The sequence below is a fragment of the Lepeophtheirus salmonis genome, chromosome 10 (genome assembly GCF_016086655.4).
Source record: "Lepeophtheirus salmonis chromosome 10, UVic_Lsal_1.4, whole genome shotgun sequence".
In the NCBI taxonomy this organism is placed as follows: Eukaryota; Metazoa; Arthropoda; class Copepoda; order Siphonostomatoida; family Caligidae; genus Lepeophtheirus; species Lepeophtheirus salmonis.
The window spans coordinates 3,557,304-3,570,645 of record NC_052140.2 but is presented as its reverse complement, the minus strand read 5'-3'; the positions used below and the strand labels follow the sequence as shown (position 1 = coordinate 3,570,645).

General features: G+C 31.3%; 1 protein-coding gene across 3 annotated transcripts in view; it reads right to left on the bottom strand.

Annotated features, from left to right (window-relative positions):
- The window catches only part of LOC121125513 (organic cation transporter-like protein), a 68,667-nt gene that overhangs the window by 23,298 nt on the left and 32,027 nt on the right, over positions 1–13,342 (bottom strand). For all 3 annotated transcript variants that reach the window (XM_071891537.1, XM_040720711.2, XM_040720712.2), the window contains exon 9: positions 259–440. In XM_071891537.1, the coding sequence (XP_071747638.1) occupies positions 259–440 (182 nt within the window). The remainder of the gene's footprint in view (positions 1–258; positions 441–13,342) is intronic.

Genomic DNA, 13,342 nt, shown 5'->3' with positions numbered 1-13,342 from the left:
TTACCCCTTTTAATGAATAACTACATAATATAAACTATTTCCCCATCATGGTGTCACTTTTGATTTATTATGCAATCTGTGACGTTTGATACTATTAAATCACAAAATATTTTATTGTCTTTGAAAGAAGAATGCTCTTAGATGAATATATATACAAGTTAGTAAAATTGTACAACTTAAAAAAATTACAACGTGGCAGTTAAAAAGTAGAAACGATTTTATCATAATTGTATACAAAACTTAGTTGAAAGAAATTACCAAGTAAATGATGGAAGGAGAGAAAATGATACCAAAGCCACCAATGAACTCACAAATGGCCATTCCTTTCCCTCTGATTTCTGTTGGAAATATCTCTGAGGCATAGAGTAATGAAATGAAATAAGCTCCTGTTATGAAGATACGTCCAGCCAGTGCAATACATAGTTTCAATAACTGCGCATCTGTAAATATAATAAGTACTCATTAATATTTTTTTAAATGTTATTCCAAAAACGAAGTGTTAAGTGTGAGTACTCAAGATCTTTGAGCAAAAGTGCACTATTTTTGGTGAGAGGAAAAAAATTTAATTTCGCTCATAAAATTTTTAAGGAAAATATTTTTTCTATAAATTGGAAAATAAATAAAAGTTCTAAAAATGAGTGGAAGGAGAGCAGGATCACATAATGGGATAGTGGAAAATAGCGGGTACGGGATTTTTTTTCTAGTGAAAAATTAAGTAATCGGAAGTTTGAGTCAAATTGATCAATGTTAATATTAATGTTTAAAAAAAAAAGGAAATTGATTTTTTTCTCCAAAATTAGGACATCTTAAATTTATGATAATTATAAAAGCTCCTCAGAAGTAGGGGCAATGATTTCTTAGCCCTTATTTTTCAGGTGCTATTGGCTGCACGCATCCCCTTGAAATTTAATAATATTTAGGGAAAACTAGCCTTTTGAGTTAGAAAAAAAGTGAGTTATTTCACTTTGAAAAACGTTTTTCCAAAAAAAAGTTTAGATCTTGTGTTAAACATAAAGAGCAAAAAAAAAAATGTATGGTATACGAGAGACTGTTTAACCATCTAAATAATAATGTTTTTAAAGTGGTCTATTTTGATTTATTGGTACTATTTTTAAATAAAACGGCAATTTTTATGTAAAAACTACGACATTTAAAAACTTCAAGGGGATGTATCCAATCTCTAAACATTGATTAATATGGTTCCAAATTTATATTTCTTCATGTTTTTTGTTTTTTTTAATTTTTTTTTTACAAAGGAACATTTTTAGACTATTTTCCTTCAACACAAAATATGATAAGAACCAGTGTAATCTTTATAAAATCCATATTAAAGGATTCCTGTAACATTTCAAGACTAAATTTTTGGTATATAAAAAATGCATTTAAAATATTCATGTTTATTTATAGATATAATGTATGTAGAATACACAAAGATATTTATGAATGCACAATTATTCTGCTTTGATACAGCCGAATCCCTCATTATTACAAAGCATTTATAGGAATATCTTGAGAGATAGGGAGAATTATCCTTTTTTTTCGAATATCAAACAAGCTAAAGCAATAAAATTTACATGAAAATTGTATAAATAATTGTAGGTTAAACACCAATAATTTTTTGGTCAGCTTTTCTCCGAGTAATTTTTTGGACAATCAATATTTTTTTGATAATGCAGTCAGTTTTTCATTGTTTTTGCATTCATTTGTATAACTTTACCTACAGTTGATATAACTTTATCAAAATTCAAAACTCACTCATTAAGGATAGGTTTGAGAATATAAAAGTGTACCGGTTAGTACAAAGGAGACGGTTGGAATGGGCTGCAATTTTGACCGTATCGTTTATTCTTCTATATTATTTTACTCGAGGGAGTACCTGGTATTGCCCAGATTAATTAGGTATCGTCGAACAGTAACTTTGCTTTAAAATATAAGATAAAACTACTTTAGAAGTCCTCAATGTTACACAGCGTTTTTCGGGAGCACAAACTCACTTAGTTACTCAATACATATATATGTTCTCCTCAAGAATGAAATAACAATAACAACAGCTTAAGAAAAAAATATATGACGTTACGACTCATCAGTGATGACCCAAAGTGCAATTTTGTCTCTAGAGCTCATACCTGGCTCAGTATTACACGCTCGATGCAACATACAAGTAATTTTATTAATATCAGTTCCATTTTTATTACTAAATCAAAAAAATATATATGATATTAATCAGAGAGCACTATATACCGTGGCCCAGACTAAATGCTCAATGCGACATGCAAAACGCCTGACTAAATTGACGTATGACTAAATATGTATTTCTTAGAATAAAAATGACTGTTTTTCATTCCAATATACATTATTACAGACAAACTTTGATTTATTAATATAGGGCCTGACGAGTTTTTTGAGTGACTTTATCCGATCTATTATACTAATCCACAACATAAATCTAATTATATCTTAATCTAATTTAATAATTCAACATCATGAAAAGTTACTTATTCATCAAAAAATATTATTCAGTTTCATTTTTTCAATTTGTAGTACAAATTCGATGTTTTTTAACTCTTGCCACCTTGGGACCGGACAGCTGTCAACATTTAACGAGTACAATTCAATTTTAATTTGTGAAAACAGTTATACCAACTTTTTTAGAGCCCGTGGGCTCAGCTTTTTAGAATTCCGTTACCCAATCCGACTCTCCAAAAAAAAAAAATTAAATAGTTAGTGATGAACGAACTTTTAACAGAAAGTTATTGGACAGTTTTTAAAATTAATCAAACATTGCCCATAGAGCTTATATGTGGATATTTATTTAAAAAAACTTCTTTAAGATATTTTCTTTCTTTAAATGAATCAACTCCAAACGTCCTCTAAAGGCATGGAATACCGATCTTACGTAGTCAACAGGCCTCACCTCAACGCATTCTCAATTTCAATCACCGAGTCCGCCACAGACATGTGCCGATTCTTGCAGGCCTCCCCCTCAATTCGTGCCCAAATAGTGTCATCCAAGGGGTTCAGGTCCGTACTGGAAGGGGTATATCTCAATTGATCAGAACCAAACGTTCGGAATGTGAGTTTCCAACCACCGTATTTGCGGTATGAACGGGACCCCATCCTTCTGGAAGAAAAATGAGTGATCTCCAAAAACCTCATGGATCCATGGCAGCACCTTCTCCTCGATCGTGGTGATGTAGCCAACTGCATTCAGGCGGCCTTGATTCTCCATTTGATCGCAGAGGTGATTACACGAGGCCAACGACTTATAAGGTTGTGGTCCAGTCCCTCTCCTTTCTCGACAAAAACCCTTTAACAAGGTAGACAATGTTTCTTGCTTCCCCCGTTTGTATGACAACTTCTGTCGGAGTTAGCCCGGTGTGCAAAAGAGTAGCGATCTATATCCGTGTTCCTAACATTTTATAGTCGTTGTTGATAAGAGCCAACATCTTATTTTTGAAAGTTGGAACTTATACAAAGTACTCAAATTAATATTTATTAACAGGTCCCACAATATGATAATGCTTTAGAGATATTGTTCTAAGTTGTGTATGTCCGCGAACTTTCTGGCAAGTCGGTACATACGTAATTATTATTAAATAATGTACTGCAGGATTTACCATAGATGTAAAACGCCGAGAAATCTCGTGAAAACGGTATTCCAAGAGAAAAACTATGTTAAGCATATTATGTTAAAATTTGGAATTCCTAATTCAACCCCTCTCCGAGTAATTGAGACAAAAACAATAAGTGTTGAAAATGTACCAGTCTACCCTATTAATATCTTATTATTAGATACTTGAATAAAATCGCACATGTACGAGACATGAACATCTCAGCAATTAAGTACCGACATATCTTCCACCTCATTTCTATCGTTGCCCTTGTTTCTATCACATATCTAATTAATGAAATGTTGTTTTTTTCTTTTTAAGTGACCTTCAATCTCCTTGCATTTAAAAACAAAAAATAATCTAGATTTGACGCAAGAACAAGGGAAATATTCATGGGTGTTTTCTTCCTCTCTTCAAATACATCTTCTCAAGGGCTTGGAATATGAATAATGTACATACATATGTACGTAGATACTTATACCCTAGGAGTTCATTATCAAATTAGATTGACTTAATTGGGTGTGAGGTTTGAAAATCCTGGGTTTTTTTTTAGTTTATTCTGTAATTCAATATTTGTATGAAACACGTTCCCCTGTGACGTGTTATGCCATGTTGTGTACAAGTTGTAATTTGTATAAGTCAACAGAGCGTTCTGACGTGACGTCAGTATTCTAGATGTCAGCCTTTTTGAGGACAAGGTTTATAACACAAAGAAATAATTGAATGTCTATTGCCTAGTTTTATTATATATCTGACCCAAAATGTATTAAAAATATTTTAATGCAACAATACATTCTTATATATATCCATATTGTACATTAAAACTAACTATTAGAATGAAAAAAAATAGGATATTTTTCTCGTACCTAATCGATCAAAAAAATTTAATGATTGTACAAATTTAGCCATTTTATAGTGATTTTTAGAACATATTACTTTGATTTTATTTTTAAATATCATTCATTGTTTACCATTGGCATTATGTAGTATTTAATGCAAGTGTTAAGTTTTTTATTGATAAAGGCATTTTATGGAGTTTCATAAAAGTTTATTGGAAGTTTGTCTATTAGTAAAAATATAAACTTTCAGCCCTTTATTTATGATGCAATTTCTGACGTCTGTGAAAACGCTTTATTGTACTAGTTGCAATAAAAAAATAAGATTAAAAAGAAGAAATGAAGAAATTTTATAGTTTGATATGAGGAAAATGCAATAATTAAATATTTTTTCCATGACTGATAATATTAATAGTGTTGTTTATGACAATTTTTGATGAAAACTATTGATCTATTACTGACCCACAGATACATTTAAAGATGTATAAAATATGACCTGGAACGTGTGCAAGATTTTTTCTAGTTGGTCTCTTGAATATGTTTTATATTTTCCAACAATGTTATCATTATTCTTTAATTTTGGAGGGGATAACATCTTATTATAAAGTGTGTATGTGCTCATGAATGATTGAGAGTAAGACTGATGATTTATTGGGGAATCATATGTGTAAGTCCCTGATAGACACAGAGTGCAATTGAGGATTGGCATAAGTGTAATTCTTGACAATGGGGGCGGGGTCGCTATCTACTGTCGTAACGGTACAAGAGCTTTTAATCTCCAGGAACACTCGGGTGAATTTTTTGAACTATGTAGGATTCAAGTTCAAAATTTGAAATGTATGTGTGTATACAAATCCCCCGACTCCAATAGCAAAAGTGACCTAGCGCTCTCTTCTTTCATCAAGGAAATTAATAACTCAACCATAATGTGCGGGGACTTCAATATTCTTGCAGTTGACTGGAATACTCGGACACCTTATTTCAACTCAGCAAATCTACTGATCCAGGCTTCCCTTGACTCCTTCCTCCGCCAATATATCACTGAATCCCTACACATCAAAGGAAACATATTAGATCTTGTCGTCTCTAATTCATAATGAAATATCAAGACCGAGGTCATGAAGGAGGTGTCCCTCTCAGATAACTAAACCATTCTTATTGATTCTAATTACATTGTCAAGTTGAAAAAGCCACACGAGTCACCCACCTACACTCTAGATTTTTAAAACGCCAATTACATAGCAATCCAAACAAGCTTGTTATTCATTGATTGGGCTTCACTCTTCTCCACCCTGAATACCTCCACGAACAGGAATCAGGTGTCGAAGTTACATTTCGTAATGTACTTCACTCCCTTATTGATAAATACGTTCTCAACAAAAAATCTCATAGTAATAAAGGCTCTCCATGGACTTATTGGCACATGAAATTATTATCAAAGAAGAAAAGACAAGCCTGGTTTTAATACAAAAAATTCCCAGGTCCGCAAAACTTTGAAAAGTATAAAGCTCTCCAAAATGCTGATAAACTTATGGTGTCTTCGAGTACATGTAAATTTGAATATAAATTGTTAGTTACCTTTGAAAAAAATAACTTCAAGCCTGTTATCTCTTATATGAAACACAAATTTGGGCCGCTCAACATGATTTTTAACGAATTTGAATTGGATAAAGGTACTCGAATAACCGATGACCATAGCATTGCAAATATTTTTAAAGACTTTTTTACTAAGTTTAATTAACAGATTCTGAGACTCCCTTCATTGATCAAACACTCCCAGATAGCCGTCCTCACCTATCCAGGATTTTCTTTGTAGAATCAGTAGTCCTAAAAGCCATTTCCTCCATTAATAGTTCTTTCTCGTCGGGTCCTGATGGCTTTTGAAGAAGCTTAGTAACATTATTTACTTCCTCTTACAATGATATTCAACAAGTCGATGTAGGAGGGAGTGGTGCCGTTTGACTGGAAATGCGCCAATATTATCCCAATACACAAAAAAGGAAGCCAAAACGATGTTCGTAATTACCGACCAATTTCCATCACAAGCCAGATCTTTCGACTAATGGAGAAGCTAATCAATTCTGAAGAGAGAAAATTTTTTGGCAAACACAATTTGATATCTCCCAGACAACATGGATTCCTTCCGAAGTGGAATGTCTTGTGTTAAAAGCCTGTTATCATTCTGGGATGATGTCGCTCGAAGTAGGGACTCCTCACTGGATACATATGTTTTATAATTTGACTTCAGCGAGGTGTTTGACAAGCTCCTGCATGGTGGGTTCGAACTCAAACTATATTGCATCGGGATTGGGGGTGAACTATTGAAGTGGATTTCATCTTGGCACAGAAATCGAGAACAGCGAGTTTTGATAAACAGCATTGGATCAGCTTCAATAAGTGTCCCATCCTTGTACCTCAGGGTAGTGTCCTTAGACTTACCCTCTTCTCGGTCAGTTATATTAACGACCTGGGTGACAACCTCAGATCCAAAATATATAGGTATGCTGACGACACAAAGCTTGTTTGCCACTCAGAAGAGGAGGCCAAACATGACCTCAGAGAATTTCTGAGATGGAGCGACCGTTGAAGAATTTTTGTAAATCTTGAGAAGAGCTCCTTTATGATTTTTAGGGCGGTGCTGTTGATCTTCGAGGAATGAAGAATATGGGTGTCTTTAAAGATCTTGGAGTGCTGACATCTACTGATATGAAATTCAGCACTCACATTTTCAATATTGTTAGAAAAACAAACAGAGCGCTTGGGTTCATTAAAAGGAGTTTTAAACCCAGAAATATGAAGCTGATGAAGAAGCTTTTTGAAGTATATGTTATGCCTATTTTAAACTGCGCTTCTCAGGTGTGGAATCCAATATGTAGAAAGGAAATTAAAGCTCTTGAAAATATACAGAAGCGCTTTTTAAGATGGTGTGCAGCGATATATCCTATGAGGTAGGTTTACATCGCTTAAAAAGAGGAGGAAACTTCAGGATATGGTTATAATTCATTAAAGTTATTAATGGACTGATTAATTGTAATATCAATCCCAAAGTATGTATTAAGGTGTACAACAATAGGTCGTCTTCCGATTTTTACTGAGTTCAGCGATCGGCAAATACTAATTATCTCCAACATAGCTTTTATAATCGAACTATACGTATATGGAACAACCTCCCCGAAGAGGTGAGAAGAACGTCTTCACTTTACGGCTTTAAGAGACTTTTAAAAATAATCCTTTAATCTCCTTTAATTCCACACCACATTATCTATTTCATTATATTTTATCATACTCAATTATAATGTTTTATTATATTTTATCATGAGTCGACAATATTGGACTTGTTTTTTCTTTTAGCCACTAGTCGAAACCTAACAAATAAATAAATGATACGGGGTGGAATTTGTGGAATTTCCTTCTACTCATAGGTGCTTACAACTAATCTGAATAAACGTCATAGTAGCTTAAGTTCTCTTTTCCCAAACATTTTTCAAACTGTGAGGGTAACAATGTCATTTTTCAGTTTCTTTTATTTTTACATAGCAGCAAGAGATATTTTATACAACTCTAGCTAAATATTCTTAATTAAATAGTAACCAAGTAGTTTTGATAGATCAAAATGAAATGATAGCATCAAATAATGTCTAGTAATGAGAATGACGGATGTATTTAAGTAAGACAATATAAAGCTTACAAACCCTGAACTGTTATGTTAAAGTCATTGGAAATTATATGAGGATCTCGAATCAAATAGTGCATTCTTTTGGAAAGTTAAATTTTGTTTGAATTAAACCCATAAATACTGTCATTAGTTATCAGTATTTGCTAATGTATTAATATGCTCCATTGATGATTCAGGCTGTAACAAAAACTGGTGAACTGCAAAATTCATATTACAGCTAACTACTAATATGATTTAATCCCAAAAATTAAATATTGTTTAGAGCTATAAACACTATTACTTTTTGTCATTAGTTTTCGATAATCGGTACCGTCTTAACAACAGTACCAATGGGGGAAATAGACACAAAAATTGATATATCAGTAATGAAAATCATACTGTTTTGAGTTTTACTAAATAAAGTAATCATATTTTAATATTAATTTTACATTGTTTTTTGATAGGTCAAAAAGTTAAGTTAATGACAAATAGCATCTATTAGAATTGAACTTTATAACACATGGGCTGAAAGTCCCGGCTTAACTAATCAACTTTCTCGTTCAAAATGACTTTTATTTTTTTAATTATTATTATAATTTTTATATATTTCCAGTCAAGAAGAAGTGTAAAATTAAAACACGATATTGTTTTGAAAATAACGAAAGTAGCGTCACACTTAGCACAATTATTGCCAAACTAAAGAAGAGATTTTCATGAAGTTTTGACATCTGTCTTTTGAAGCTTGGTACTAACTGAAAAGGGAGGTGAATAAAAACAAAATAACGCCATCTATGTGGGGTGCTCAGTGACGGAGTGGTGGTCATTAGGTAAGAGACTATTTTGATTCCACTGGTCCCTCTATCTATTGCTCAATTTTCAATATTCCTCTTGGCTTTTGTTTAAAGTAAATTATGTCATAAAATGTGAGAAAAATAATTTCATATTTTTCATTAATTACTCCTCAAAATAGTCTGAAAAGTTTCCAACCTCAACGTGAATATGGCTGCACTCGTACATAAAAGATAGTCACATATATACATATAGATTCTGTTGATGGTTACTCACCAAAGTTTCAGCCATTTTGGATAGCAAATATTGAATGATAGCTCGATACTCGATTTTGACACTCACCTCAACTCACTCAAACGACGGTTACATAGCAACTGACCCTTCAAATGGCTGAAATTTTGGTCAGTAACTTTCATCAGATGCTAGATAGATGTAGCTAGCCGTTATATACGAATCTGTAATCTTCACGTTGAGGTTGGAAACTTTTCAAACCCCCTCGTATTCTTATTTGAAATGTACATTATGAGTACTAGAAAAAGTCGTTTGGTGTTGGCATTTAGAGGGAAGAGTAATTCAACACTCAAACCACATATATAACCTTGCCCTTGTATTTAAATACCTTATGTACACTAGACTCCCATTTCACGCATTGAAAATGGAGAGGGATTCATGTTGTAGTTATATAAAACAGGTTAGAGGGACGCATGAGTTGTAGGTTCACATCTGCTAAGTTTTTCACTGGTACGTCATATAAATGTATGTATATTATATACTTATTTGATGAAAGAACATTTTTGCTGTAATTGCGTCATTTTTTTTATTATAAAAGTAGAGTTTTTTTCGTCTCTCTCGCCATTATGAGCCCACACTCAATATATGAAGAGTTTTTTTTATATGTATTTATTTTAAGTAGTGTTTCGTGGGATTATTATATTCTTGTCAATGACGTAATTCCAAGTGATGAGAATCATTTTTATATACGTACATAAGAAATGATAGAGACGGATTTTAATTCAAATGATGAATCCATTTTTAATTACTGTTATTAGTTAATGAGTGAAATCCGTTGACTCTTTTAAATATATATATATATTGATAAGTATATATTCAGGGGTACCATAGAAACAAAAAATCAAGAAATCATCGGTAAATATAATATGTGTAGCCCGTCAAGAAAAAAGCAAGCTAGAATGATTTTTCTCAAAATTGAGTGTGTATTAGATTTGTATTCTTTGACAAATTATCATCAATTTCTATCAAAAAATTATTGCTATAAATCCTTTGAAGGCACCACAAATTGCACTTTAACATAGATCACTTAATATCTGAATAGACACTTGACACACAACTTCGCTGATAGAGCCTTGCAAATAAATAATAAACCTTTCAGGAGAATTAATATTTGTTAAAAATTGATGAATCATGAACTCACAGATAGGGACTTATCCCATTGCCTATAGAGAATTCTCATTTGTGATTTAAGTAATTAATCATGGAGCTGTGGAAAAACGAAAGATTTTGCAAGAAAAAATATTTTTTTCCTCGTGAAACTTGAAAGAGTGTTCCTAAAGCAATTGTCATGTATGATTCAGTTTGGTTAGAGAGATAGGTACTCTATATGTATAGAATTTCCATCTATTCCTTTCAGATCTAATCCTATATCATCTTTATTAGTGAATATAAAGGAAGGACTTTTTATTAAATTTCATCGAAGGAAGGCATATTTTGAGGGATTACCCATGACATATTAGTTATATTGTATGTTCTTTTGTATTTCATCATGTTTCGCTTTTATTGTAGAAGATCGACTTTTGATAAATCTTTTTTACCTTTAGATAGGTTTACATTAAGTAATTCATGTTTGACATAAACGATAAAATAAAATAAAAAAGTTCATTGAATCAAAACTTTAATATTAATAATAGAAAGGTTGTGTGATTTTAAAAGTGAACAGTATATCCAGATGTTAAGTAATCCACAACTTTAAGTACCTAAAATTGATCGTCACAAAAAAAATGATAAATTGATAGATTTTATGGCTTAAATGCCATATTAGGACATCATAAATCAAATAGAGGCTCTAAACTATAGCTAAAGCTTTTGGGTATCTAAGCATTATGCCACAAATTCAAACACAAAGTCTATTATTGACTCAAATATATCTAAGGCATATTGCACTGTATAAAGTCAAAAAAATAAAATGGGATTTTTACCTATACTTGATTTTTGTTCAAGATTTTTTTTATGTGAACATAAATTAAACTTGTATCATGACGGTACCTTTATTATATCTGGAGACCTTTCCTTCGAAAAGAAACAGAAAAAGGCCTAAAATAAGTTGATAGTTAGACAATTTATCACAACTATGGAATTATTATCATTCAATAGCTCTTGAGAATTGTTCACAGCTAATCTAAAAATATATCCAATTAAATTTAAAAAAACAACAACACAAGTTTACTCTATAGAGTACTTAATACTTAAAACGTTATGGTATGACCTTGTATTTCTATTAACCTTGGGTATCACAATTCATGCCATAAATTAGAATATAAGACCTATAATTGATCGAAATATGTATATGAAACATGGAGCTGTATGTAAAAAAAAAAGTGATTTTAGTTAAATATTGTTTTTGTGTTAACTCCCCACATATATAATAGGAAGTATTATGGTAAAAAAAAATAAAGAAAACATGGAAAAGTTACCATCTGATAAAAGAAGTAGAACTTGCATACAATATAGATTTATTTGGGACATTTTATTTTGCCTTTTTTCTTTCAAATGTTGCATAGTAAAAACAATTAATAAATATTTACAAATTATAAATATTTTGTCAGAAAATATTTTTCTAAAACTAATTCTTTCTCTTCTATCTTTAAGGAATCTAAAATGAGCTTGATTATTTGCAGTTTTCCTTTTTAATCAAAGATAACGTTCAGTTTTTTTGTTCTACAGCTATCATCTCAACTAAAGTTAAATTTTGCTATACTTTTTATGATAAAGCAGAAAAACAGCAAATCATTGAGCATATCTTAGTTCCCTTTAAATTACTAAAAACAAGGCTCATAATATATTTTTTACTAATAAACTAATTTGTAAAAAAATATGAGAAGCACAATTTTTACAACACAGTATAGTTTTTTGATTGTCCACACCAGAAAAATTTTTGTGCATGAAAAAAATAAAAAATATTAACCCGAAAATGGGCAGCCTGAAATCACGAGCTTACCTCACTAAAAAAGAATATACAGTGTATTATGTTGTCAGATGTCAATATTTCTGCTTCTTTCCCTCTTATTAGTGTTCTAAACGTTGATTGGCTGAATTATAAATATCTACTGTTAAGCTCCGAACAATTCCCAACAATAATTGAACAATAGTTCCATAGTTTGGAAGAATTGCCAAACTACCAACTGATTTTGGGGTATTTTTCTGTTTCTTTTCTGAGGAAAGGTTGTGTGATACAATAAAGGTATCGACGTAAAATATATCAATCCAATATTTGGGTGCTTTTATTTATGAAGAGAAATAATAAGTGGATATTTTCTTATTTGTATAATAAATGTGTTGGCTTAAGACTACTTTTGTGTTGATGCATCACATATGTTCTATGTAAAAATGAGACACTAATTTCTTCCATTTTTCAATTATAAAATAACTTCATTGCAAAATCTTCTCCATTTAAATAAAAAAAATATATATCATAGATTAGTTTTAGATGTATGCACAAATATCTAAATTTAACCTTAGTTAGTGTTCATTAGGGTGGATCTTATTCAAGGGGTTGATCATTTTTTTTGAAATTTGAAAACGGGATATTGTTAAAAATTGTGTATTGGTATAAAATTAATTCGTTTAAAATATGAGGTCGAGCGATTTGGTTTCAGAGGTTCTCCAAAAATCCTTATTTTTTCAAATAACTAATTTTTTTTTGTGAGGATGACTAACCCCATAATTCACTCAATTGTAAAGCGAAGATCACCACTCAACTTAAGTTTATGAAGGTTAACTAATTTTTAGATATTGATAAATAATTATTATTATGTTAGAAAAAAATGAAATATGATTGCATACATGTATACAGATGAAAATAGGGCAAAATATTAAGTAAAGTATTAAAATAAAATTCTTGGTCCTATAATTTTTTTTTCAATAATAACGAAACTTGAACTATTTGATAGTTATTATAGGTTGAAAGTACCTCAAGTTTATGGTCAGAAATGATATTTCTCACAATAACTCACTAACTAAGGAATATATTATTATGATATTTTGACATTTGTCTTTTGAAGGGTGGTACTAACTGAAAAACAGGTGGATAATAATTAAAAACAGCGCCCTCTATATATGAAGTTCGGGACATTTCCAAGTCATGTGTTATTTTTGAACAAATTTTTAACTGAATTTGAGAACCTTCAAAAATATGGTATGGATTAGTGTTTCATAGT